Source organism: Eptesicus fuscus, chromosome 4, assembly GCF_027574615.1.
Source record: "Eptesicus fuscus isolate TK198812 chromosome 4, DD_ASM_mEF_20220401, whole genome shotgun sequence".
NCBI classification, from domain to species: domain Eukaryota; kingdom Metazoa; phylum Chordata; class Mammalia; order Chiroptera; family Vespertilionidae; genus Eptesicus; species Eptesicus fuscus.
Window position 1 is genome coordinate 1,279,722 of NC_072476.1, and position 22,045 is coordinate 1,301,766.

At 53.8% G+C, this 22,045-nt stretch overlaps 1 protein-coding gene across 7 annotated transcripts; it reads left to right on the forward strand.

The window, feature by feature from the left end:
* The first annotated feature begins 1,146 nt into the window (after positions 1-1,146).
* On the forward strand, positions 1,147-18,741 carry LDAF1 (lipid droplet assembly factor 1). Of its 7 annotated transcripts, none has more exons than XM_054714388.1 (6): positions 1,147-1,343; positions 3,346-3,518; positions 9,978-10,146; positions 11,944-12,082; positions 16,325-16,496; positions 17,906-18,741. In XM_054714388.1, the coding sequence occupies exons 2-6, from the start codon at positions 3,423-3,425 to the stop codon at positions 17,993-17,995; spliced, it is 666 nt and encodes a 221-aa protein (XP_054570363.1). In that variant the 5' UTR covers positions 1,147-1,343; positions 3,346-3,422; the 3' UTR covers positions 17,996-18,741. The 7 variants fall into 7 exon arrangements, 6 of the variants coding, with proteins under 6 accessions (XP_054570363.1, XP_054570365.1, XP_054570366.1 ...); XR_008555737.1 differs by lacking the exon at positions 16,325-16,496 and adding an exon at positions 12,638-12,782 and having other exon boundaries at positions 1,149-1,343; positions 17,906-17,989; XM_054714389.1 differs by lacking the exon at positions 1,147-1,343 and adding an exon at positions 9,143-9,530 and having other exon boundaries at positions 3,462-3,518.
* Positions 18,742-22,045: the final 3,304 nt, after the last annotated feature.

The following is a 22,045-nucleotide window of genomic DNA, read 5'->3' on the forward strand; positions in this document are numbered from 1 at the left end:
AGAATCAAGAGGAGTGCCACTACGAACAGGAAATTTGGAGTGCCTGGAACCGACTACCAGACACTTTTAGCACCCTGAAAAATACAGCAATGGCTTTACTCACAATTTTTCCCTCTACATACTTTTGTGAGGCCTTATTCTCAGCGTTAAATAATATCAAAACCAACAAAAGAAACAGATTGACAGATGAAGTTAGTAGCGCTTGCTTGGGCCTGAAGTGTACAAAATACCAACCTTCAATTGAAGATTTAGCCAATGAAATTCAGCAACAAAAAGTCACTAATAGGCAGGTTAGTTAAAGACTTCCCCCTCCCCCTCACTTATCTTAGTTCACGGCACCCCACACAAGCTAAATAGTATCAAGACCAACAAAAGAAACCGACTGACGGATGAACAAAGAAGTCACTAAGCAGATAAGTTAAATATTTAGTTTTTGGTTTATTAAATACAATTATATATATCAATTATACTTTTATGTTATTTAAACTATAAATATAGCAAAATAATGTTTTTTCCTCAAAGTGACACACTACCCGAGTTATGCTCAGTTTTTTGGCGAAGTTTGACACACCAAGCTCAAAAGGCTGCCCATCACTGGCTTAGACTCTCGTCTGTAAAAAACGGAGTTACTAGCTCAGGACGCTTGCATTTGAGAAGTGATGTTTAAAATCTTCCAACCGAAATCCTACTCCAAACACCCTGAGCTCCAGAGATGCTTCCAGAAGAGCTTCCTGTGCGCTTGTTCCCCCGATGGCCTGAGCACTCTTGGGTCTCCACGGAGAATAAGAAGGGCGGCTCTCTGTGAGCCAGTTTCCTCCTCTGTAAACCTCTGGGGGCTGGACCTCTGGTTCCTAAAGGCTGGGAGTAGGTGGGCGGGAAAGCTCTCTGCCCAGGGCACCGCAGGCGCCGGCGAGCCCTGAGCGGGGCGGGGGCGGGGCTTGGGGCGGAGCCTGGGGCGGGGCCCTGTGCGGGCGGGGGCGGGGCGGGGGGGGGCTGAGCGGGAGGGGGCGGGGCCCTGAGTGGGCGGGGCCCTGAGCGGACGGGGGCGGGGCCCCGTGGGGCGGGGGCGGGCGGGAGGGGGTGGCCCTGTGCGGGCGGGGCGGGAGCGGGGGCGGGGCGGGCAGCACGCTCCGCCCCCCCTGCGCGTCCCTTCCTTCTCCGGCTCCGCCCTGGGCTCCAGCTGCCGTGGCGGGTGGACCCGGTGGGAAGTCGCAGGCCTGCGGGGGCACCGGGTGTGCGCTGGCAGAGCCCCCTGCGGGCAGGCGGGTGGAGGAGCCTGGGGCGCGGCTTGAGAAGGCCCTGGGTGCCCGGCCCGCGGCCGCCGGCAGCAGTTTGGGGAGAAGGTGAGTGTACCCCTCCGCGGCCCGGACCCCGGGAGCTCAGCTCCCCCCGCGGCCCCACACCTGCCAGGTTTGAGTGAAAGGGTTGCCAGCCCCGCCCCACCCCGAGACCCGCCCGACTTGGGGAACCTGGTGGAGGAGTCTCACGGGTCCCGCTTCTCTCCCGAGATCCCCCTCCGGTCACTGCAGAGCCCCCCAAAGTCTTGGAGGGCTCCCCGCTCCCCCTGAGCTCTCCTTCCCAGTCCGTCCTCCGGGCCGAGCGCCTCGCCGCCGGCACCACGCCCCTCCCCTGGGATCCGGTCCCCCGGGCGCCACCCCCGGCCTCTCGGAGGCGGAGCGGAGCGAGGAGGGGCCTGAGTGAGCCCGGCGCAGCCCCCACTCCCGGGGCGGTTGGGTGGCAGTTCCCCCGATGGCGGGCGGGTGGCTCTGTGCGCTGGCTCCGCGGGGGAGGCCGGGCGGCCGGCGGCCCTGGCCCGCGGCGTTCCCACCCACGCCCGCCGCCCGTGGAGCTCCCGGACCGGTCCCGTGGCCTGGAGTTCCCAGCCGGAGACCAGTTGGGGGCTGGGCTTGTTCTGTGGCTGCGGAAATGGGATCGGGGAGACCGGCGCTGGGGACTTCCCAACTCCAGACCCGCCGGCCGCGCTCAGAGGCCGCCCCGGCGGAGGGGCCCGCGGCCCGGGATGGCAGAGGCTCTCCCGCCGCGGCGATTACACGCGCTTTAAGTGCCACCTGACCCTGTGGATGTTAACAGCTGCCCGACACGTGTGGGATATTCAACAAAAAATAAATATGTGCGATGGGGCAGTCCCGGGAATGCCAGGCTGTCAGTCGGCGTGTGATCGCGGCCAGGCTCCCCCACAGGAGATCCGAGGATGGTTCTGGGCAGGCGGCTGGGAGTTTGGTGTGAGCAGTAAATGCAGAAATTGGCCACCGTTGTTGTTTGAGGAAGGTTTTCTTGGCGGGGGGGGGAGGGCAATGGGACTTGAAATAGTACATTCAGCTTTCTTGCTTCTTCTATCTTCTTTTCAGTATTTTGTACATAAGCTCTCAGAGATAACACCCATACAATTTTGTTAGATGTCCTTCTAGACCTTTTACTGTGGGATATGTACATAAAATATGTATGTAACCATGAAGTCTTTTATAATTTTTTCTCACTTATAGGCATATTTCATGTCACTAAATAGCTACATTATCATTTTAATGATTGTCCAACACTCCGTTGTATGAATTTGTCATTATTTAACCAGTTTCCTACTAATGGACAGTTAGCTTCTTTCCATTGTTTTGCTATTAATTATCTATACTAATAAAAGGGTAATATGATAATTAGACTGGATAGACCAGGCGTCTTCTGGACGTCCTTCTGGACAAAGCCACGGTGGCGGGGGCAAAGGCATAGTTGTTAGGGGCAATCAGGCCAGCAGGGGAGTGTGGTTAGGGGTGGTCAGGCTGGCAGGCAGAGGCAGTTACGGATGATCAAGTTGGTAGGGGAGAGTGTTAGAGATGATTAGGCCAGCAGGGGAGAGCAAGTTAGGGGCATCAGGCCGGCAGGCAGAGGGGTTAGGGGAGATCAGGCAGGCAGGCAGGCAGGCAGGCAAAGTGGTTAAGGGTTATCAGACAGGCAGGCAGGTGAGCGGTTAGGATCCAGCGGTCCTGGATTGCAAGAGGGATGTCCCAGATTGGAGAGTGTGCAGGCCGGGCTGAGGGACCACCCTCTCCCACCCCCACCCCCACCCCGCACGAATTTCTAGTATATTATAATCAGGGATATACTCACTGCACATCTTTTTGGTACATTGTGATATGCCTGTTTTATTATTTCCTTCAAGTGTCTGAAAAATAAAGTGTTGGATCAAGGTGTGTGCAATTGGAAATTTTGATAGATCTTGCCAAGTTACCCTCCATCTGCTTACCCACCATCAATGTGTGAAGATAGTAGAAGCTATTGTTGGACCAGTTGCTGAGATCATTGATGGTTTAAGAAACTTTTTGTTTCCTCCAGTGACAACAAGAGACAGAGCGACGAGAGATTCAGCTGGTGGAAGAGTTAATCCCTAAAAGACCAAAGTGTGTTGCAGAATGGCCAAAGAGGACACCCCAAGTACCTCAAAGGACTTGCAGGAGTTGCAGAGGAAGCTGTGTTTGCTCATAGAATCTGTCCAGAATAACTCGAAGGTCAGTTTCCAATCAGTATGCGTAATGGAAAATCCCAGGGTAACATTAGCTTAGACCCCGTAGAAAGCTCTCTCTCAAGTAGAAAAACTTTGGAGGTAGGTCAGGAATCTTTGTAGCTTACCACTCTGCCGTGTCTGACTTGTGACCTTCAAGCTCCTTGTCCAAGATGGCTAGCCTCAGCCATCATAGCCACATTCCAGGCAGTAGGAGGGAGGAGAGGGGGAAGAAGGACTTGCAAGCCACCGTGAATTTCAGGAGACTTCTGAGAGTCACAGTACAACACGTCCAGGTTCACCTCACAGACCAGCCGCAGGACCACGCCCCGCACAATGCGGTTCTTCACGGGATGTGGACAGGCTGCTCTCAGTCCAGTCACAGACGCCAGGGTTTTCGTTAGCTTTGTTGTTAATGTGGGCTTATCTATTCCCCTGAAAACGAGGGCCACAGTCGGAGGTCTGAGTTCAGTATTCCATCAGAAACCCAGTGTCCAGTAGAAATGTGATGTGAGCCACCGATGTAATTTAAAGTTTTCTAGTGGCGGCCCTGGCCGGGTAGCTCCGTGGTTGGAGCGTCTTCCCATGCACCAAAAGGCTGTGGGCTTGATTCCCGTCAGGGTACATACCTAGGGTGGGTGCGGGTTTGATCACGGGTCGGGGTGCGTATGGGAGGCAACCAGTCAATGTCTCTCTCTCTCTCTCTCTCAAAAAAAAAAAAAAAAAAATCAATAGAAAAATATATCCATGGGTGAGTATTAAAAAAATGGTAAAGTTTTCTAGTGGGCACATTTAAAAATTAAAAGGAAATAGAAGAAATTCATTTTAGTAATGTATGTTATTAATCTAGCATACCCAAAATATCATTTCAACGTGTAATCATTATAAAAATTATTAATGAAAAAAGTTGTTTAGATGCTTTACTATTTTTTTATACTAAGTCTTGGAAATCCAGTGTGCATTTTACATAACATATCTTACTTTGAACTAGCCACTTTCCAGGGGTTCAGTAGCTATTCAATGGTGATGGGACTTCAGATAGTATATTTCACTTCCCTGCATTTATCTTTATAGCTTTCTTTTATGTGCCTTTCAGCATTTTGTCAGGAAAATAATAGCAGCTCCCAGATACAGCATTATTAACATTTTGTTATATGTCCTTCTAGACTTTTTTCTGGGCAATCCTATATAATAAAGAGGTAATATGCAAATTGACCATCATGCCCTTGCACAAGATGGCCACCCCTATGTAGTCACAAGATAGCCACCCCCATGTGGTCACAAGATGGCCAACACAAGATGTCCAGCAGGGGAGGGCAGTTAGGGGCAACCAGGCCAGCAAGGGAAGGCAGTTGAGGGTGACCAGGCCTGCAGGGGAGAGAAGGCAGTTGGGGGGGGACCAGGTCTGCAGGGGAGGGCAGTTAGGGGCAACAAGGTCAGTGGGGAAGGCAGTTGGGGGTGACCAGACCTGCAGGGGAGAGAGGGCAGTTGAGGGGGGACCAGGCCTGCAGGGGAGGGCAGTTAGGGGCAACCAGGCCAGCAGGGGAAGGCAGTTGGGGGTGACCGGGCCTACAGGGGAGGGCATTTAGGGGCAACCTGGCTGGCAGGTGAGGGCAGTTACGTGCAATTGGGCTGGCAGGGGAGCAGTTAGGTGTCAATCAGGCTGGCAGGGGAGTGGTTAGGGCACTATCAGGCAGGCAGGCAGAAGCAGTTAGGGGTAATCAGGCAGGCAGGCAGGCAGGCAGGCGAGCGGTTAGGAGCCAGCAGTCCCGGATTGTGAGAGGGTTGTCATGTCCGACTGCCGGTTTAGGCCCTGTGGGATCAGGCCTAAACCAGCAGTTGGACATCCCCCAAGGGATTCCAGATTGGAGAGGGTGCAGGCTCGGCTGAGGGACAACCCCCATCGAGTGCACGAATTTCATGCACCAGGCCTTTAGTCTATATATATAAAAGCCTAAGCGACCTTTACAACCGAATGACGGGAACAACCGGAATGACCGGAACAACCGGAATGACCGGTCAACCAGTCACTATGATGTGCACTGACCACCAGGGGACAGATGCTCAACGCAGGAGCTGCCCCCTGGTGGTCAGTGCGCTACCACAGCTAACCTCCCGTGGCCCCTCCCCCACCCACCTGGCTGGACCCCCCAATCGGCCCTGATGGGGGGGCCAGCTGACCAACCTCCTGCGGCCCCTCCACCAGCTAGCTGGTCCCCTGATAGGCCTTGATTGTCAGCCAGGCTGAAGGATCCCACCCGTGCACGTATTCGTGCACTGGGCCTCTAGTATGCCCATAAAAATATGCATGTTGGGTAATGAACTGTTTTGTGACCTCTCTTTGTGCTGGATAGCACAGCCCCACTGCCGTCTGTTGGAGAAGATACCACTTTGTGATCTGGAGTAATACACTCTATAGAGACCCTTTCTCAACTTGTCCAATGCTGCAGGCACTCTGGATTTAGACAGCTTTTCTTTTTCTCTTTTTGTTTTTTTTTTTAAATATATTTTTATTGATTTCAGAGAGGAAGGGAGAGGGAGAGAGAGATTGAAACATCAATGATGAGAATCACCGATCCCCCCCCCCCCCCCCCCCCCACTGGGGATTGAGTCTGCAACCCAGGCATGTGCCCTTGACCGGAATCAAACCCGGGACCTTTCAGTCCGCAGGCCGACACTATCCAGTGAGCCACACCAGCTACAGTTAGACAGCTTTTCTTTCCATTGGACAAGCAGCAGGCTGGAACTCTTGTTACTAAAAGTTAACTCATCTACCTTCTACACTTGATTCTCATTATATGTGTTAGCTGTATCCTATAAAGTTACCTGCAGCATGGAATTAGCAAATTCTGGACCTCTGCTCCTAGGGAAATACAGGATTAGGTTCTGGCAAACTCCTGGTCACAGCACTTCCATCCACGATTAATACATACCTGTTGTATTGCTATTTCTGTTTAAAGACACCTTGCTTAAGCTGTATGGTTGGTTCATTAACAGTGAGCTCACAGCAGACTGCCCCATACCTCTTGCCTGAATGAAGCTTATCTAACACATTTGTTTTCTCTGTAAGTCACAATGCTGCCTTCTTATACTTGGGTGCCATTTTAAATGGTGAAATCACCACAACAACAAAAAACACACTCATGAAAGTGTGGGGAGAAAGATGGCACTAAACGGGTCATGAAAAGGACAGTTATTCAGCAAGCAGAAACCAGAAGGCATGTGCCACCGAGTGTGACCTCGGCTGGGAATGTGTGTGTTAGGCGACAAGGCTTGCTGCTTTGTGCATAGTCACAAAAGCAGGGCAAGTACTGCACCCATTTCAGTGGTGGCAGTTCTGCCAGTCCAGCTGCTGGAGAGACGTATACTAGCCAGCCTTGACTGAGCACTTGCTACAGGCCAAACACTGACCAGGCATATGGTGTGTCTTCTTTCATGTTTCCACCCACCTTTGAGTTAGACATTACAGCATATGAACTCTGGCCTCCTGGCATTTCTTCCCTTCTTCATCTTCCGTCCTCAGCCATGGTCGATGGACTGGATTTGGGCTAGAGCAGCGGTCGCCAACCGGTGGTCCGCGAGGTCCAAAAGGTTGGCGACCGCTGGGCCAGAGGACTAGATTACCCGTGGGGGAAGCCCTGACGTGTGTCAGATAGCCCTGAGGCAGAGTAGTTTCTTTTAACATGTTTATTGAATTAATATTAATTGTAGGCCCCAGATGCAGAAGAGGCTGAGAAAAAGTAGATTCCTTAAGGACTGAAGTACACAGTCCTGCTCTTCTCCTGGATCCCCAGCAAGTCCCCTCGAAGTTTCCGTCATCCGCTTCCATACGCCTCTCCTCTGCCGCCCGCTCAGGGCCGGCAGCCACAGCTAGCAGCGCGGGCTGTGCCATTTCCCACGAGTCTCCCTGATGGCCTCCTGCACACGACTGCCAGGCCCACCCTTCTCAGATTATGGTTTTACTGTCCTGCTCACGATCCTGCTCAAAAGCCAGCGCTTTGCTTCCTATTTTTTTCTTCCTTTTTTTTTTTTACTTTCCAATGGAAGTGAGCCAAGTATATAATTTTAAAGTTTCTAATAGCCACATTAAAAGCATAAAAAGAAACAGGTGAAACTAATTTTAATAATATATTTTATATAGCCTAGTGCAGTGGTCGGCAAACTCATTAGTCAACAGAGCCAAATACCAACAGTACAACGATTGAAATTTCTTTTGAGAGCCAAATTTTTTAAACTTACACTATATAGGTAGGTACATTGTTATTAACTTAATTAGGGTACTCCTAAGCTGGCCTTTGCTAAAAACTCAAGGGGCCAAAGAGCCGCATGTGGCTTGCGAGCCGCAGTTTGCCAACCACTGGCCTAGTGTATCAAAAAACAACATAATTTCAACCAGTAATCAGTATAAATCATTAGTGCGATATTTTACATCTTTTTTTTCCATATACTCAGAGCATTCAATTCAGATGTTAAAATTTTATTGAAAATACTTTATTTCTATTCAGATTTCATAAAATTTTCAGTTGAAAATTTATTTGAGACACAACTGACTTACTTGAAATGCAATTTAAAACTTTCCAATGACTGAATCAAATTTCAGTTTTTAAATTTAAAGTCAATTAAAAACCCAGTTCATCAGTCACACAAGCACATTTCAGGTGCTCGACAGCAACCCTGCTGGCACCTGGAGCTCACCCTCACCCGCCCTCCCATGGTCACTGGACTGTCCGAGGAAGAACCGGGGGAACCGATCAGGCGGTCAGTAGGCCTGGGGGCTTCCTAAGGATATGTGCGACGGGGCCTGGACAGCTCCAGGGGCCAGCCCACTCCGGGACCCTCTCATGGCCTCGTCCCTCGCCCTCAGCTCCCCCACCCCCAGGAGACTCCTGTTGCGTCCTGGAGGGCAGAGCTGGGCAGTCTAAGCCAGAGGCTTCCTGCACCGTTCCGTTCCCTCTGCTGGAGAAGCTGCAGAGCCACCACTTGGCAGCTTTTGTGGGCAGGAGCAGCTGGCCAGGGTGGCCAGTGGCAGTGTGCCCTCTGTGCCCGGCAGGGTGAGAGCTCTCCTGAGGCCTCTTCTGGGGAAGGAGAGGGAGTCCCCGTCAGACTGAGCCGCCTCCTGCCTTGCAGCCTGCTCAGCTCCCACCGTTGAATCACTGTCATCACGTGGACCACGGCCGCTTGTCAGAGCAGCTGAAACACGGACTCGGAGTCTGCATTAAAGTTCGCACTCCCCGTGCAATTTTGGACAAGTTACAGACCCTCCCTGAGCCTCGGAGTCCTCATTTGTCAGATGGGAGATTACATGCTGTCTCAGAGGGCTGTGGTGAGGATTGAAGCGGACATTTCAGGAAGTGCTTAGCACCGTCCACAGGCAGGTAGCCTCTCCGTGAATGCGGACTGTTGTCCAACAGAGGCCCTCGCGCAGCCTGCCGCCGCCTTGCTCCTCCTGCAGTTCCCGGGCCGCTCTCCGCTTCCCCCTGTGATGCCGAGTGAGAATTACTGGGAAAGCAGATCTGTTTGGCTCCGTTGCCTCTTTAGTCAGATCACAAGCCACAGCGGCTTGTAGAGGCACATGAGGCTTGGGCCGTGCTGCCTGTGACCACTGGAGCTTGAATTGTGTCTTCATTTCAGCTGCTGGGTTCGGAATGAGGCAGAGGAAGGACCCGTTTTTACTGGGAAGAGTTCTGGAATGAGGGGACCTTTCAAGGGAGCAGGACCTAGCATGTCAGTTCCAGGAGAGAGCTGGCGTGCGGCCTACGGAGAGAGAGGCCCATCCTGGGCGGGCTGTGAGTGACAGCAGTCCTCCTCTGCTGAGCTGGACCACACGGTCCCTGCTCCTGGCGAGGAAGAACCGCTTGTTGATGCGGCCCACGCTGCAGTAGCCGTCCGGCTGTGGCCAGTGGTGATGTCCAGGTGATGACGTAAAGGCTCTTTTCCTAACGAGGTGGCAGTCGTTGAAAGCAGCTGACCAGGAGAGAAGGGATTTAGCTCTGATTGCCTCCACTGAGCCACGTGGAAGGTGTGTGGCTCTAGATGACGCCTTAGTCCCGCCTTGCTCCAGCGTTAGTGGGTGCACAGAGCAGCCGGGCAGCCGGGCCTCTTGTTAACCAGCAGCATCTGCCGCCGGGGTCTGGGGCAGGGCCAAGATGCTGCGTTTCCAGCGAGCAGGTGGTCTGGGTGAGCTGGGACCTGACCTCTGTGCCTCTGGCCTCAGTGTGCAGCGGGGGCAGATGACAGAAGTACGCCAGTGCACACATGTGCTGGGGTCTGCTCACCGGGCTCGCGGTTGGGTGGGGCCCTCAGACTTGCCGTGTTTCCAGTCGCCTTCGGTTGTGGGTGTGAGGGTCCCCTCTGGGGAGGATTGTTATTGCTTCCTTAGGAGCCTTCCAGCGTGCGGCTGCTGTGCCTCCCGCAGCGCGGGCGTCAGACGTGCATCCGATCCTGGCTCTTCCTTCTCTGCCCGCAGGTGGTTGCCTTCATGAAGTCTCCAGTGGGCCAGTACTTGGACCGCCATCCTTTTGCGGCCCTCACCTTGCTGGTGTTCGTTGTGATGTCGGCCGTCCCTGTTGGCTTCTTCCTGCTCCTCGTGGTGCTTACCTCCCTGGCTGCCTTTGTGGGAGTCATGTTACTGGAAGGTACTTGCTCAGTTATTTGGCCCTGGGGAAATGACTCAGTTGGGAGAACACTGTTTATTGGGCATCTGCAACGCTGGTCAAAGGGCCCTACTCTTGTCAGCATCACGTGGACCACGGCCGCTTGTCAGAGCAGCTGAAACACGGACTCGGAGTCTGCATTAAAGTTCGCACTCCCCGTGCAATTTTGGACAAGTTACAGACCCTCCCTGAGCCTCGGAGTCCTCATTTGTCAGGCAGGGAGATTGCATGCTGTCTCAGAGGGCTGTGGTGAGGATTGAAGCGGACATTTCAGGAAGTGCTTAGCACCGTCCACAGGCAGGTAGCCTCTCCGTGAATGCGGACTGTTGTCCAACAGAGGCCCTCGCGCAGCCTGCCGCCGCCTTGCTCCTCCTGCAGTTCCCGGGCCGCTCTCCGCTTCCCCCTGTGATGCCGAGTGAGAATTACTGGGAAAGCAGATCTGTTTGGCTCCGTTGTGTCTTCAGTCAGATCACAAGCCACAACATACTAGCCAAAGGGCTGGTTGGCAGTAGGCCAGGCAGTCACCTGCAGTCCCTGCTGTGGCTTCTCAGAGCCAAGAGCACCCGGCGTTGTTTCCCTGCCCCGGGGACTGGACGAGGCAGGTTATACTTGAAGAGGGTAGCATGGTGGGCGACGAGCTAATTGCCTTCTGGCAGAGTGGTCATTCAGTAAGTCCTGATGGGCAGGTGGGCGAGTGAATGAATGGTGGAGGGATGAATGAGTACGGGAACAAAGTGAATTTGGAGAGAAAGATGGGGTCCCCTTCAGTGTGGTGGTATCATACAAAGCTTTACGGAAGGCAGGGCTGGGAGATGTGTGATGACTTCGTTTCCTCTGGGTAGGGAAGCGCTTTCTAGGCAGGAGGAACAGCATGTGCAAAGCCTCTAGAGCAGTGGTTCTCGGACTTGAGTGTGCATGAGTCCTGCTTTGTGAAAATGATGACTTCAGGTCTCATCCAGAGATGAAGTCTGGGGTAGGGTCCAGAAATCTGAATTTTTAAAAAAAAATATATTTTTTATTGATTTCAGAGAGGAAGGGAGAGGGAGAGGGAGATCGAGCCTGCAACCTAAGCATGTGCCCTTGACAGGAATCAAACCTGGGACTTTTCAGTCCACAGGCCAGCGCTCTATCCACTGAGCCACACCAGCTAGGGCCAGAAATCTGAATTTTTAGCCAGCCTCCCAGTGCTTCTGATTCTGATACAGTGGTTATTGGCTGCACTTCAGAGACGCCGGCCTAGGATTTTGTAAGTCGTAGGAAAAGGCAGCACGTTGTTTGGATCCTGTTTATAGACCATCACCAAGGCCCGGGGGATGAGGCTGGGGCTGCTCGCTACTCCCGAGGCCAGGGCCAGCGTGTCTGCCAGTACCCTCTGCCATGTTGTTAGTCCTACATTGGAAAGGGGGTTTTGCTATGAGGGGCAAGGAGAAGCTGGGCAGACAGACACTGCCACCGTCCATCACACCTGTGGCAAGTCATGTGTTGTCAGGTCACCCCGGAGGCATTTACCATTTTACCTTTTCACAGACGGTGGAACTAAAGCTCCAGAGGCCCCAGGTCGCGGTGAATGCTTAACTAGCATCAGCCTCGGGCATGCCTGCTCTGAGAGCCCGGCCCTCCCTGGGAGCTGGTACTGCGTTTCCCTCACGGATCCCACTTTATGAAAAACGTATTTTCTCGCTTAAAAAAGTCCGAGTTAACTGTTTTTTAGACACAGCGGTCCAGGGGCTGGCAGCTGGCAGCTGTGTGTGGTGATGCCCTAACCAAGCTCTCCCCCAGGGCTGGTCCTCTCTGTGGGCGGCGTCGCGCTGCTCTGCGTCCTCTGCGTCCTGGGCTTCGTGTCACTGTCCGTGTCAGGGACGATCATCGTGTCCTACGTGGCGATGTCCAGCCTCATCAGCTCCTGGCTCTCTCCCAGGTAAATAGCTACCGTGCAATAGCCTAGCCTTCTCCATGGGGGTTTTCACAGAATACCCACCCCACCGCGTGGGAAGCACACTTCCCTGTGCTCATCGGGCCGCCCGTGGGGATTTACAGCGCAGTTTCAAACAAAACTGTCGCTCTCGTCCACCCACACGACAATTATTTTGTTGTCATGGCAACTCTAGGAGGTATCTACTGATTAGTTCCTTTAAACAGATGTTCATTAATTTACAGAAACTCAAATGAAGGTGCTTTCCTGGGAGGAAGGAGGAATAGCCACGTCTGTCTTGGTCCCTGTTGTTCACCTCGTGTCAGTCTTGAGCTTGAGGCTTGGAGCCGTTCCTCAGGCTGAGCCTCCCCGGGGCCTGTGCGCGGACAGCGCCCCCTCCGACATTCCGCTGCTGGGGGGACCGGCGGGCCGTGACCTCACCCCTGTAATGGGCCGCTATCCTAGGGGTCCCCAGGGGATTTCTCTTTAGGCTTGGATTTTGTCCTTGAGGATTTTTGAATCTGAGTTCCCAGTGGGATTGACCCTTGTGCTTCGTTTCAGCTGCTGAGCTGGTCGTGTAGCTAATACCCCCGAGCACTTGCTCTGGGCCAGGGACCCACAGCCCCCACTAGCCCATTTTGCAACAGGGAGAATGAGGCCAGGTCCCAGCACCAAGTGGCAGGGAAGGGACTCAGATCCAGATCAGGTAACTTAAAGCCTCTTACCCGAGATGTAAAATGACTTTACAGCAGGGGTCGGCAAACGTTCTATAAGGGGCCAGAGAGCGCATTTCAGACGAGGCAGGTCGTGTGGTCTGGGTTGTAACCACTCAGCTCTGTGCTGTGCTGTGAAGGCAACAGACAATAAGCAAACAAAAATGAGTGTCGCCGAGCTCCAAAGCACCTTACTTACAAGAGGAGGCAGTGGGCTAGTATGGCCCGTGCTCTCAGGACCGAGACGCTGAGTTTGGTTTCCACAGAGTAGCCCCCGAGCCTCGTGGGTATCCCTGCAGTTGCAGGAGGCTTCTCGGACCTTGTGCTGATCGCGGTCAGCCTTGAAGGAGAAAGAAGAAATGTTGGTCTGTTTGGCTTAGTGAGGTTGACGCCTCTGCGTCCACGCCTTTCCCGCTGCACATGCTCTGCCACAGGCGCAGCCCCCAGCACCGCCCGCGGCCACCACCGCCAGCAGCCACAGAGAGACCCCTGGCCACCTCCTCCCCCGCCCTGTCGGTCACAGTCACGGGGAGACCGCGACGGAGTCAGGGCTGGCCCTGGAGAGGGGGAGACAGAGTCAGGGCTGGCCCTGGAGAGGGGGACACGGAGTCAGGGCTGGCCCTGGAGAGGGGGACACGGAGTCAGGGCTGGCCCTGGAGAGGGGGAGACGGAGTCAGGGCCGGCTCTGGAGAGGGGGAGACGGAGTCAGGGCCGGCTCTGGAGAGGGGGAGACGGAGTCAGGGCTGGCCCTGGAGAGGGGGAGACGGAGTCAGGGCCGGCCCTGGAGAGGGGGACACGGAGTCAGGGGCCCTGGAGAGGGGGAGACTGAGTCAGGGCCGGCCCTGGAGAGGGGGACACGGAGTCAGGGCTGGCCCTGGAGAGGGGGAGACATAGTCAGGGCTGGCCCTGGAGAGGGGGACACGGAGTCAGGGCCGGCCCTGGAGAGGGGGACACGGAGTCAGGGCCGGCCCTGGAGAGGGGGAGACGGAGTCAGGGCCGGCCCTGGAGAGGGGGACACGGAGTCAGGGCCGGCCCTGGAGAGGGGGAGACGGAGTCAGGGCCGGCCCTGGAGAGGGGGAGACGGAGTCAGGGCCGGCCCTGGAGAGGGGGACACGGAGTCAGGGGCCCTGGAGAGGGGGAGACGGAGTCAGGGCCGGCCCTGGAGAGGGGGACACGGAGTCAGGGCTGGCCCTGGAGAGGGGGAGACATAGTCAGGGCTGGCCCTGGAGAGGGGGACACGGAGTCAGGGCCGGCCCTGGAGAGGGGGACACGGAGTCAGGGCCGGCCCTGGAGAGGGGGACACGGAGTCAGGGCCGGCCCTGGAGAGGGGAACACGGAGTCAGGGCTGGCCCTGGAGAGGGGGAGACATAGTCAGGGCTGGCCCTGGAGAGGGGGAGACGGAGTCAGGGCCGGCCCTGGAGAGGGGGACACGGAGTCAGGGCCGGCCCTGGAGAGGGGGAGACGGAGTCAGGGCCGGCCCTGGAGAGGGGGAGACGGAGTCAGGGCCGGCCCAGGAGAGGGGGACACGGAGTCAGGGGCCCTGGAGAGGGGGAGACGGAGTCAGGGCTGGCCCTGGAGAGGGGGACACGGAGTCAGGGCCGGCCCTGGAGAGGGGGAGACGGAGTCAGGGCTGGCCCTGGAGAGGCGGAGACGGAGTCAGGGCTGCTCCCAGGCGAGGCGCTCGGACCCTCGCACTCTCCGCGCAGCAGTGCTCACACTTTTGTTCCCAGGCCCATCTTACTTTCTTTAAAATGATGAGTCTTTCGGAGAATTTGTGTTTATGTGGTTTCAGTGTATTGATAATTATTCAAATGGAAATTATAGCAGAAATTTGAAAAATATTTATTCATTTAAAAAGAACAAAATTCCTTTGAGGAGAAGTAATTACGTTTCCCATACAAAACGGAAGGAGTGAGTGGCCTTGGCCCCCACTTTGCAGAGATCTTTAGCGTCTCCCTGAGGGGTGGGCAGTCCTCGTCCGTGTGCCTGCGCTCGTCCTGCTGTGTGCTGCCCTGGGCCCGTGCTTGAGGCCCTGCTGTGTGCTGCCCTGGGCCGGTGCTTGGGGCCCTGCTGTGTGCTGCCCTGGGCCGTGCTTGAGGCCCTGCTGTGTGCTGCCCTGGGCCGGTGCTTGAGGCCCTGCTGTGTGCTGCCCTGGGCCGGTGCTTGAGGCCCTGCTGTGTGCTGCCCTGGGCCGGTGCTTGAGGCCCTGCTGTGTGCTGCCCTGGGCCGTGCTTGAGGCCCTGCTGTGTGCTGCCCTGGGCCGGTGCTTGAGGTCCTGCTGTGTGCTGCCCTGGGCCGGTGCTTGAGGCCCTGCTGTGTGCTGCCCTGGGCCGGTGCTTGAGGCCCTGCTGTGTGCTGCCCTGGGCCCGTGCTTGAGGTCCTGCTGTGTGCTGCCCTGGGCCGGTGCTTGAGGCCCTGCTGTGTGCTGCCCTGGGCCGGTGCTTGAGGCCCTGCTGTGTGCTGCCCTGGGCCGGTGCTTGAGTGCTCTTGTCCTGCTGTGTGCTGCCCTGGGCCGGTGCTTGAGGCCCTGCTGTGTGCTGCCCTGGGCCGGTGCTTGAGGCCCTGCTGTGTGCTGCCCTGGGCCGGTGCTTGGGGCCCTGCTGTGTGCTGCCCTGGGCCGGGGCTTGAGGCGAGGAGGCGCCTTCGCAGATGGCCAGGCCTGCTCTGTGCTGGAGCACCGAGCTGGGGAAGTGTAGCTCTTCACGGCCAGTTGAAATGGGAACTTTCGTCAGCAAGTTCTCACTTCAAGTCATCGCTAAGTTCGGAGACTTTAAGCCAAATGGTGCAGGAAGCCAGTTTCACCGCAGGCAGCTCACCAAGCGCACGGGCCTGTGGGGGCTCATCCGTGCCGGGACAGAAAGGCGCGGTCAGGACCTGCAGTGCTTCGTTACACTAAAGCCCACTGGTCTCTCGTACTTTCAGTAGTTTTTTCCAACCATGCACGAGTTGGTCACTTGGTTGGTCATTGGAGAATATGGGTTCATTGAGTCACGTGGCTCTTCCAGTTACACTGGGGGAAATGGAGCATGAGGGTGAAAAGGACGTGTGTTACGCTACTAAGAAAATAGTTGTCCGCGGGAAGCCCTTGCACTAGTGAATGCTTCAAAACTCAAGAGACAGCTGCCTCTCTTGTTAAATGATCCAAAGCGCAGGGGGAGAGGAACTGCCCACTTTATTTCATGATGCAAATGGAATTTTGGCCCTAAAACAAAAGATAACATAATTAAATTTTTAAAAGTGAAAAAGGAAACAAGACTCTCAGCTGGGTTTATGGAACTAGGCAGCCTTTGAGGAGCCCCACTGGCCGCCTGTGCATCAGCCTGAGGAGGACCAGCTCCTCGCAGAGCATCTCGGGGCCTAGGTGCCTGGCCTCCTTACAGCTCCCCTAAGGGGGGCCAGGGTTCCTTCCCAGCCCTCCGTTATCAGGTGGGGTGCTCTGGCTGTCAAGTCATGAAACCCAAAGCAGATAGCAGCTTGGACAGATGGGTTGACTTTATGGCCTAACCAGAAGCTGGAGGCGCCCGGGCTCCCGCAGGCCCTCCGGCGTCATCACAGACCTGCTGTGGGTGCCGCCATCCAGAGCCGGTCAGTGGTCACCTGATAACCACAGGAAGGTGCTGAGGCTCTGGCTGCACCAGCTACGTCCAAAGCAGGTGAAGGGAGCCAAACTGAGTTCCTTCAACGGCGGAGTCTGCCCTTTCTCTCAAGTAAGTGAGGTTTTCCCAGGACCTCTCTCCGTCCTCCCCAACCAGCCTCCTTGGCTGGCGTTTGTCAGATGGGCGCTCCAAGCTGGAAGGGCAGGCGATGGAGTGTTCGTTCTCTCAGCTCCTGAAGTAAAATCCTGCGAGGAGATGCACCTTGGGAATGTGTTTGTCAGCCAGGCTGGTGTGTGATGGGATTGTCAAGTTGGCAAGACTACTTCAAGTTCTGCGATAACCCATAGATCCAGGTTACTACAGGGTCAGCAGCACTGCCCTTGGAAACTTGAGTTTCCAAGGGCAGTGCTGCTGACCCTGTAGTAACTTCAGGGCTCGGGGGTCTCAACTTATCTATGGGATCCAGGATCACAGGGACTAAAACAGACCCACCTGTTTCTTCTCCCCCACCTCCCTGGTGCTGAATCATCAAGAAATAGTCAATTAATTGGAATCTGAAGATAAGGGTCTGAATCCCAGCTCTACCACTTTAGCTGTGTGATCTTGAATAAGCTGTTAAACTTATCTATTCTCAGTTTTATTTTTTAATGTATTGACTTGAGAGAGAAAGAGAGAGAGAGAGAGAGAGAGAGAGAGAGAGAGAGAGAGAGAGAAACATCAATCTATTGTTCCACTTATTTATGCATTCATTGGTTGATTCTTGTATGTGCCCTGATCAGAGATCGAACCTGCACCCTTGGCATATCAGGACAATGCTCTAACGGTTAAAGCATAACCAACTGAGCCACCAGGCCAGGGCTCAGCCTGCTTTATTGGTAAAACTAGAGGCCCGGTGCATGAAAATTTGTGCACTCGAGGGGGCGGGGTAGTCTCCCAGCCCAGCCTGCACACTCTCACAATCCAGGGCCCCTCCGATAGGGTCCAGTCCCATGGCAACATGGCTCTGGTTCCCCGGGCCTGTGGGCCAGGGGGAGGGACCAAGAGGTTAGTCCGATGGCAGCATGGCTCTGTTCCCACAGCTCCCTCCCACCACCACGCTGCGGGTGGCTGGGACCCGGGACTGACTTTCGCCGCACCAGCTGGGACCCTGGCCTGGTGTTCGGTCATCCGCCCGGACGTTCAGGTTGTGCCGGGCCCTGGCTCTGTATCTAGTAGGATAGGTTACTCCTTGCTCTACCTTTCTCCCTGGATTGTTGTGAGGACACGGGCAACAATAGGGAAAGCACGATGTCCAAATAAGGAAAGGGAAAGGGCCATCAGCCCGTCTCCACGTAGCCATCCTAACTTCCTGTGCCCTCGGTTTCCTCACCTGTAAAGCTGCCGTAGCCCAAATCTGGTATGGTGACAGCAAGCAGCTAAAAATAAACTATTAAAGAATGTCACCTATTCAGCTGTGTACTTCTCAGCCCTGCTCTTTACAGAAGCCCTAGCGCTGACCATTTCCTCTCATCACCGAACAGACCACTGACACAGAACCCCAGCGGCGACGCCGGCCGGCCGTGAAGTCTGCAGGCTTGCAGGGGCCCTACCAGGAATGGCTGACGGGCTGACGGAGCCTCTTCCCAGTCATCTTTGGAGGGTTGCTGGAGCATACATGCCACTGGGATTACGACGCAGAGGGTGCTAGGTAGTCAGCACTCCTCGGATGTGTCCTCTGCCTTGTCGCTTGTTTGTAGGGCCCTGCAGTGGCCCTGTGAGAACTGCCCTGCTCAGCTACTCGGCTGCTCACCCCTTATCCCCAGTGAGGCAGACTTGACTTTGGCAGATTGAGCCCCTAGAGCCTGGTGATGGGACCCCAAGGTTGACTTGACCCAAGAGTCTTGTGTCCAAGGGCCCAAATTGGGGCAAATGTGGATTGTTTTTTATCTCTCCCTTTTCTTTTTTTTAGAAATGGGAGAAGCTGTTTATTTCTCCACTCATTTGAAACAAGAGTGGGGGTGAGAAATATCCAAAACAGAGCAAGCTCTTCTGTTTTATTAGCTTTTTATCAGAAAGAACAGCAACATTGGACAATAATGGACTCTCAAAGTTAGAACAACCTTAATTTTATAGTCAAGAGCATTTTTTCAAAAGTCTAAGGGAATAGCATCCACGGCTGACTCCTGTGAAGTGCTTTTACTCTTTGCACTTGATACTTTTGTATTGTTTTAAAGAACTTGTCCTGTTAAGCCATTTTTTTAAAAAGTTCTATGAAAATGCTAAAGGACTACAGAATTTTTAAAAATTCTATGGTATTTCTACTTCAGTGGTTTATTTGCTGTGGCATTTTATTCAATAAATATTTGTTTAGGTTTTCTTTTCTTTTTCTTTTTTTACTTTCTATTCCCTTTCTCTTTAGACATCAGGCCCCCTTGTTCTCTGTCGATTTCATGGCAGATCCTGGTAAGATGGCTTTTTAGTTGCTAGTGGTAGACACTCAATTCAAAGTGGCGTAAAAAATGGGAGGCTGAGGGGGAGGGGTTCATTCCCCTGGGAAGCCCGGGGCTCGGTCTTCAGACGCTGCTGGGCCCAGGCTCCCTCAGCCTCAGCACGGCGTCCCTCGGAGCAGCTGCCTTTCCGCAGGCCCTCCCTCATGGCCGCCCAGCAGCTCTGGCTTTCAGCAGCCTTACGGGTAGCACTGTGCTGGACTAGGAGGCTGCTCTTTTCCAATAGTACACAGGTGTTCGGGTCTGTCTCTGATTAGACAGACTTGGGTCATGTGAGCAACCCTGGACCAATCCCAGTGACAGGGATGGACTGTGCTGATTGGGCAGGGCTGGGTGGGGCATGCTCTTCAGGAACCCGGGGAGGGGGAAGGTCAGCTCCACTGGTCCCACAGAGGGTGGGGGTACTGGGGTGCAGACAGATGGGGGGAGGCTCACAAAGGAATGGCAGAAGAAAAGGAAATGTTTGCTAGACAGGCAAAAACAGATGTGGGCAGTGTGCCACAGTAGGCCATAAAGGCCTTACTTTGGAAACCTGTCAGCATTTCATGATAGCCACATCTGTCACTAAAATGCCTTCCCCTGTACTAGCGAAGAGCTGCCCATTCCTGCCAAACGGGGCATTGACATTGCCAGGGAGTGTTTATGGAATGTGTCTTTCCTTCATGTGAGTGTCTACCCCGTGGGCTCGGGGGTCTCAACTTACCACAAACCATGGACTTAACAGAACACAGTCTCACGTTTTCTGTGTGTAGGAGTTCTGGCATGGCTGTCAGGGTCGAAGGAAGGGTCTGAGGGACCTGACGGTTGGGGAAGGACAGATCAAAAGCCTCAGGGTGGAAAGGTCCAGGGTTGGCAGGAGGGGCTTTGAGTGGAGAAGTAGGATTTGATAGGTAGAGCAGGTTTGACACAGAGAAGAACCATTACAGAGTGTAAAGAAGGCCTGGACGTCGGGGATCTCTGACCACTTCCCATTGGAAACTGTCTAAGACCCGGAGAATGTTAAATTTCCATTCTCAGTCCAGTGTGAATCATGGTCTAATTTATATTGTGGCCGGGCGGTATTACAATAGAAGGTAAGGCTCTTTGGCTGAACCTCTGTGGAAAGGCCGAGTGTGTTAAGATTATGGAGGAGACATCCTAAAGGAGTGGGTTTTTTTGGGGGGTGGAGGGTGGGAGCAGGCGATGGAAAAAGAATTCCCCATGGTGTATATTAGGAAGAGGAGGTAAGCAACAAAGGGAGACCCGGGAAGCTAGACTGAGGGAGGCGTCCCAGCTGTCCAGTCAGGCTCCGGAGGGAGGAAGACAGTCTGATCTGTGTGGTGGCGTCCCCTGAGAGGAAGACTGGGGACCTGGTCCCTGGGCCAAGGCCGGACTGGAGAGGATTTCTGGCCTAGTGCTACGTCTCTTGTCTGAGATGGCAAATCAGAGATCTGGAGGGTTGATCCAGTTGTCACTTACCAGAGATGAAATGAGCTGGTGTTGAGTGGCAGGTCAGCAATGGGAAGGAGAGGTCCCCGATCTGGCGTCCTCCTCGGCTGGTTCGAGAGGACCCATACGGGAGGGAGACCTAATGGAGGCCGGTGATCATGTCGCCCAAGTAGGATTCGGAGGTAAGCCCAGGTCGAGCTGCTGCTACCTACTGCTCCCCGAGAAGCAAACTCAGGGTGACCAATGCCCGGGCGATGGCTCCCTTCCCTGTGGAACCCTCCCAGGTTTCAGTACCAAATGTTAGGGTTGCTGAAGGGGTAACACATGAAGCCAAAAGGGGTAAAGAATAATAAATTTTATTAGGTCGTCTGGATACCAGATGTGCTGAGCCCCAAAATGGTGCCAGCACCCAGGGATGGGGAGTCAGAGGTTTCAAAGGAGTCTCAGCGGGCTTTTTCTGGGTGGAGAATTCCCTGGGTGGGTCTGGATTCTGGGAAGGTCTGGAGGGGAAGGATAATGGTCTAAGCCAGTGGTTCTCAACCTTCCTAATGCCGCGACCCTTTAATGCAGCTCCTCATGTTGTGGTGACCCCCAACCATAAAGTTATTTTCGTGGCTACTTCATAACTGTAATTTTGCTACTGTTATGAATCGTAATGTAAATATCTGTGTTTTCCGATGGTCTTAGGTGACCCCTGTGAAAGGGTCGTTCGACTCCCAAAGGGGTCGCGACCCACAGGTTGAGAACCGCTGGTAAGCGAAAGGGAATGTTGGTTGTGGAGTGGCCTGGAGGTCAGTTCCCAGGGGAGGGGTATTGATTCTGTTTGACTAGACTAACATTGAAAAACCTGGTGCCTTGCTGTATCACGCAACATGGTTCATGGCAGTCTTTCCAGGTAAGGAATGAAGGTTGCTTTCCTGAGAGATAGCTACGAAGGGACCTCAAGACGTCATTGGGGAACTCAGGAACTTGAGGAATTCACCAAGTCTACAGGTATTGCAGGCAAACCCAATGGCAACCAGATGGCTCAGCTTCTTTGCCTGAGGGGCTAATTAAAGCACAATTATGAGATTCCAGCAAAGCAGGTTTTTAAAAAGCCTATATGATCAGTTGCTATCCTTATTGTGTTTGTGCAAACAATCAGGCCAAATTGTAACTAGACTTAATGCAGTGAATAAATTTGGTCTTGTTTAGCTCTTTAATAAAAATAAGGGTGATTTTAGAGGGGAAATGTGTTTCAATAGATTCCATACACACAGTTATGAATGTTAGATTCTAGTTCAGTTCATTGTCTTCAAAATTTTAATGTTTTTATGTCAATGAATCTGGCCTAGTCAGGGATAGTGCCCAAAATTAACAGAAAGGGCCACAAAGAATAGTGAATGTTAATCAAATTCATGGGACTACTCGCTAAAGAATATAAACTGGTATACCTGGCTACTTCCCTTCATAGGACCTTTAATGTTCATATTCCTCATCCTTGTTTTTGGTCCATGAATTCTGCACCATTTTTCATCTTCAGGACCACTTTGAACCTTCACCAACCAGTCTCTCAGGGAAATCATGCTGCTGCAACCCCTCCCTCCAACCAGGAGGAATCTATACAGTGTTCCAGCTGACTACAAGCAAAATCCATCTCCCTGTGATATCAACGTCCCCCCCTCAGCAGGAAGTAACTACAGAAGATGTGACCTTTGTCCCTATTCCAGAAAACAAAAAGGCTGGAATGTTAGGTCTGATTAAATA

Bases quoted from the DNA above. Each gene is read 5' to 3' on its own strand.
- LDAF1 (XM_054714388.1), top strand. From the start codon at position 3,423: ATGGCCAAAGAGGACACCCCAAGTACCTCAAAGGACTTGCAGGAGTTG. The intron at 10,147-11,943 runs GTACTTGCTCAG...GCTCTCCCCCAG, and splicing joins GGGAGTCATGTTACTGGAAG to GGCTGGTCCTCTCTGTGGGC. The intron at 12,083-16,324 runs GTAAATAGCTAC...GGGCTCCCGCAG, and splicing joins AGCTCCTGGCTCTCTCCCAG to GCCCTCCGGCGTCATCACAG.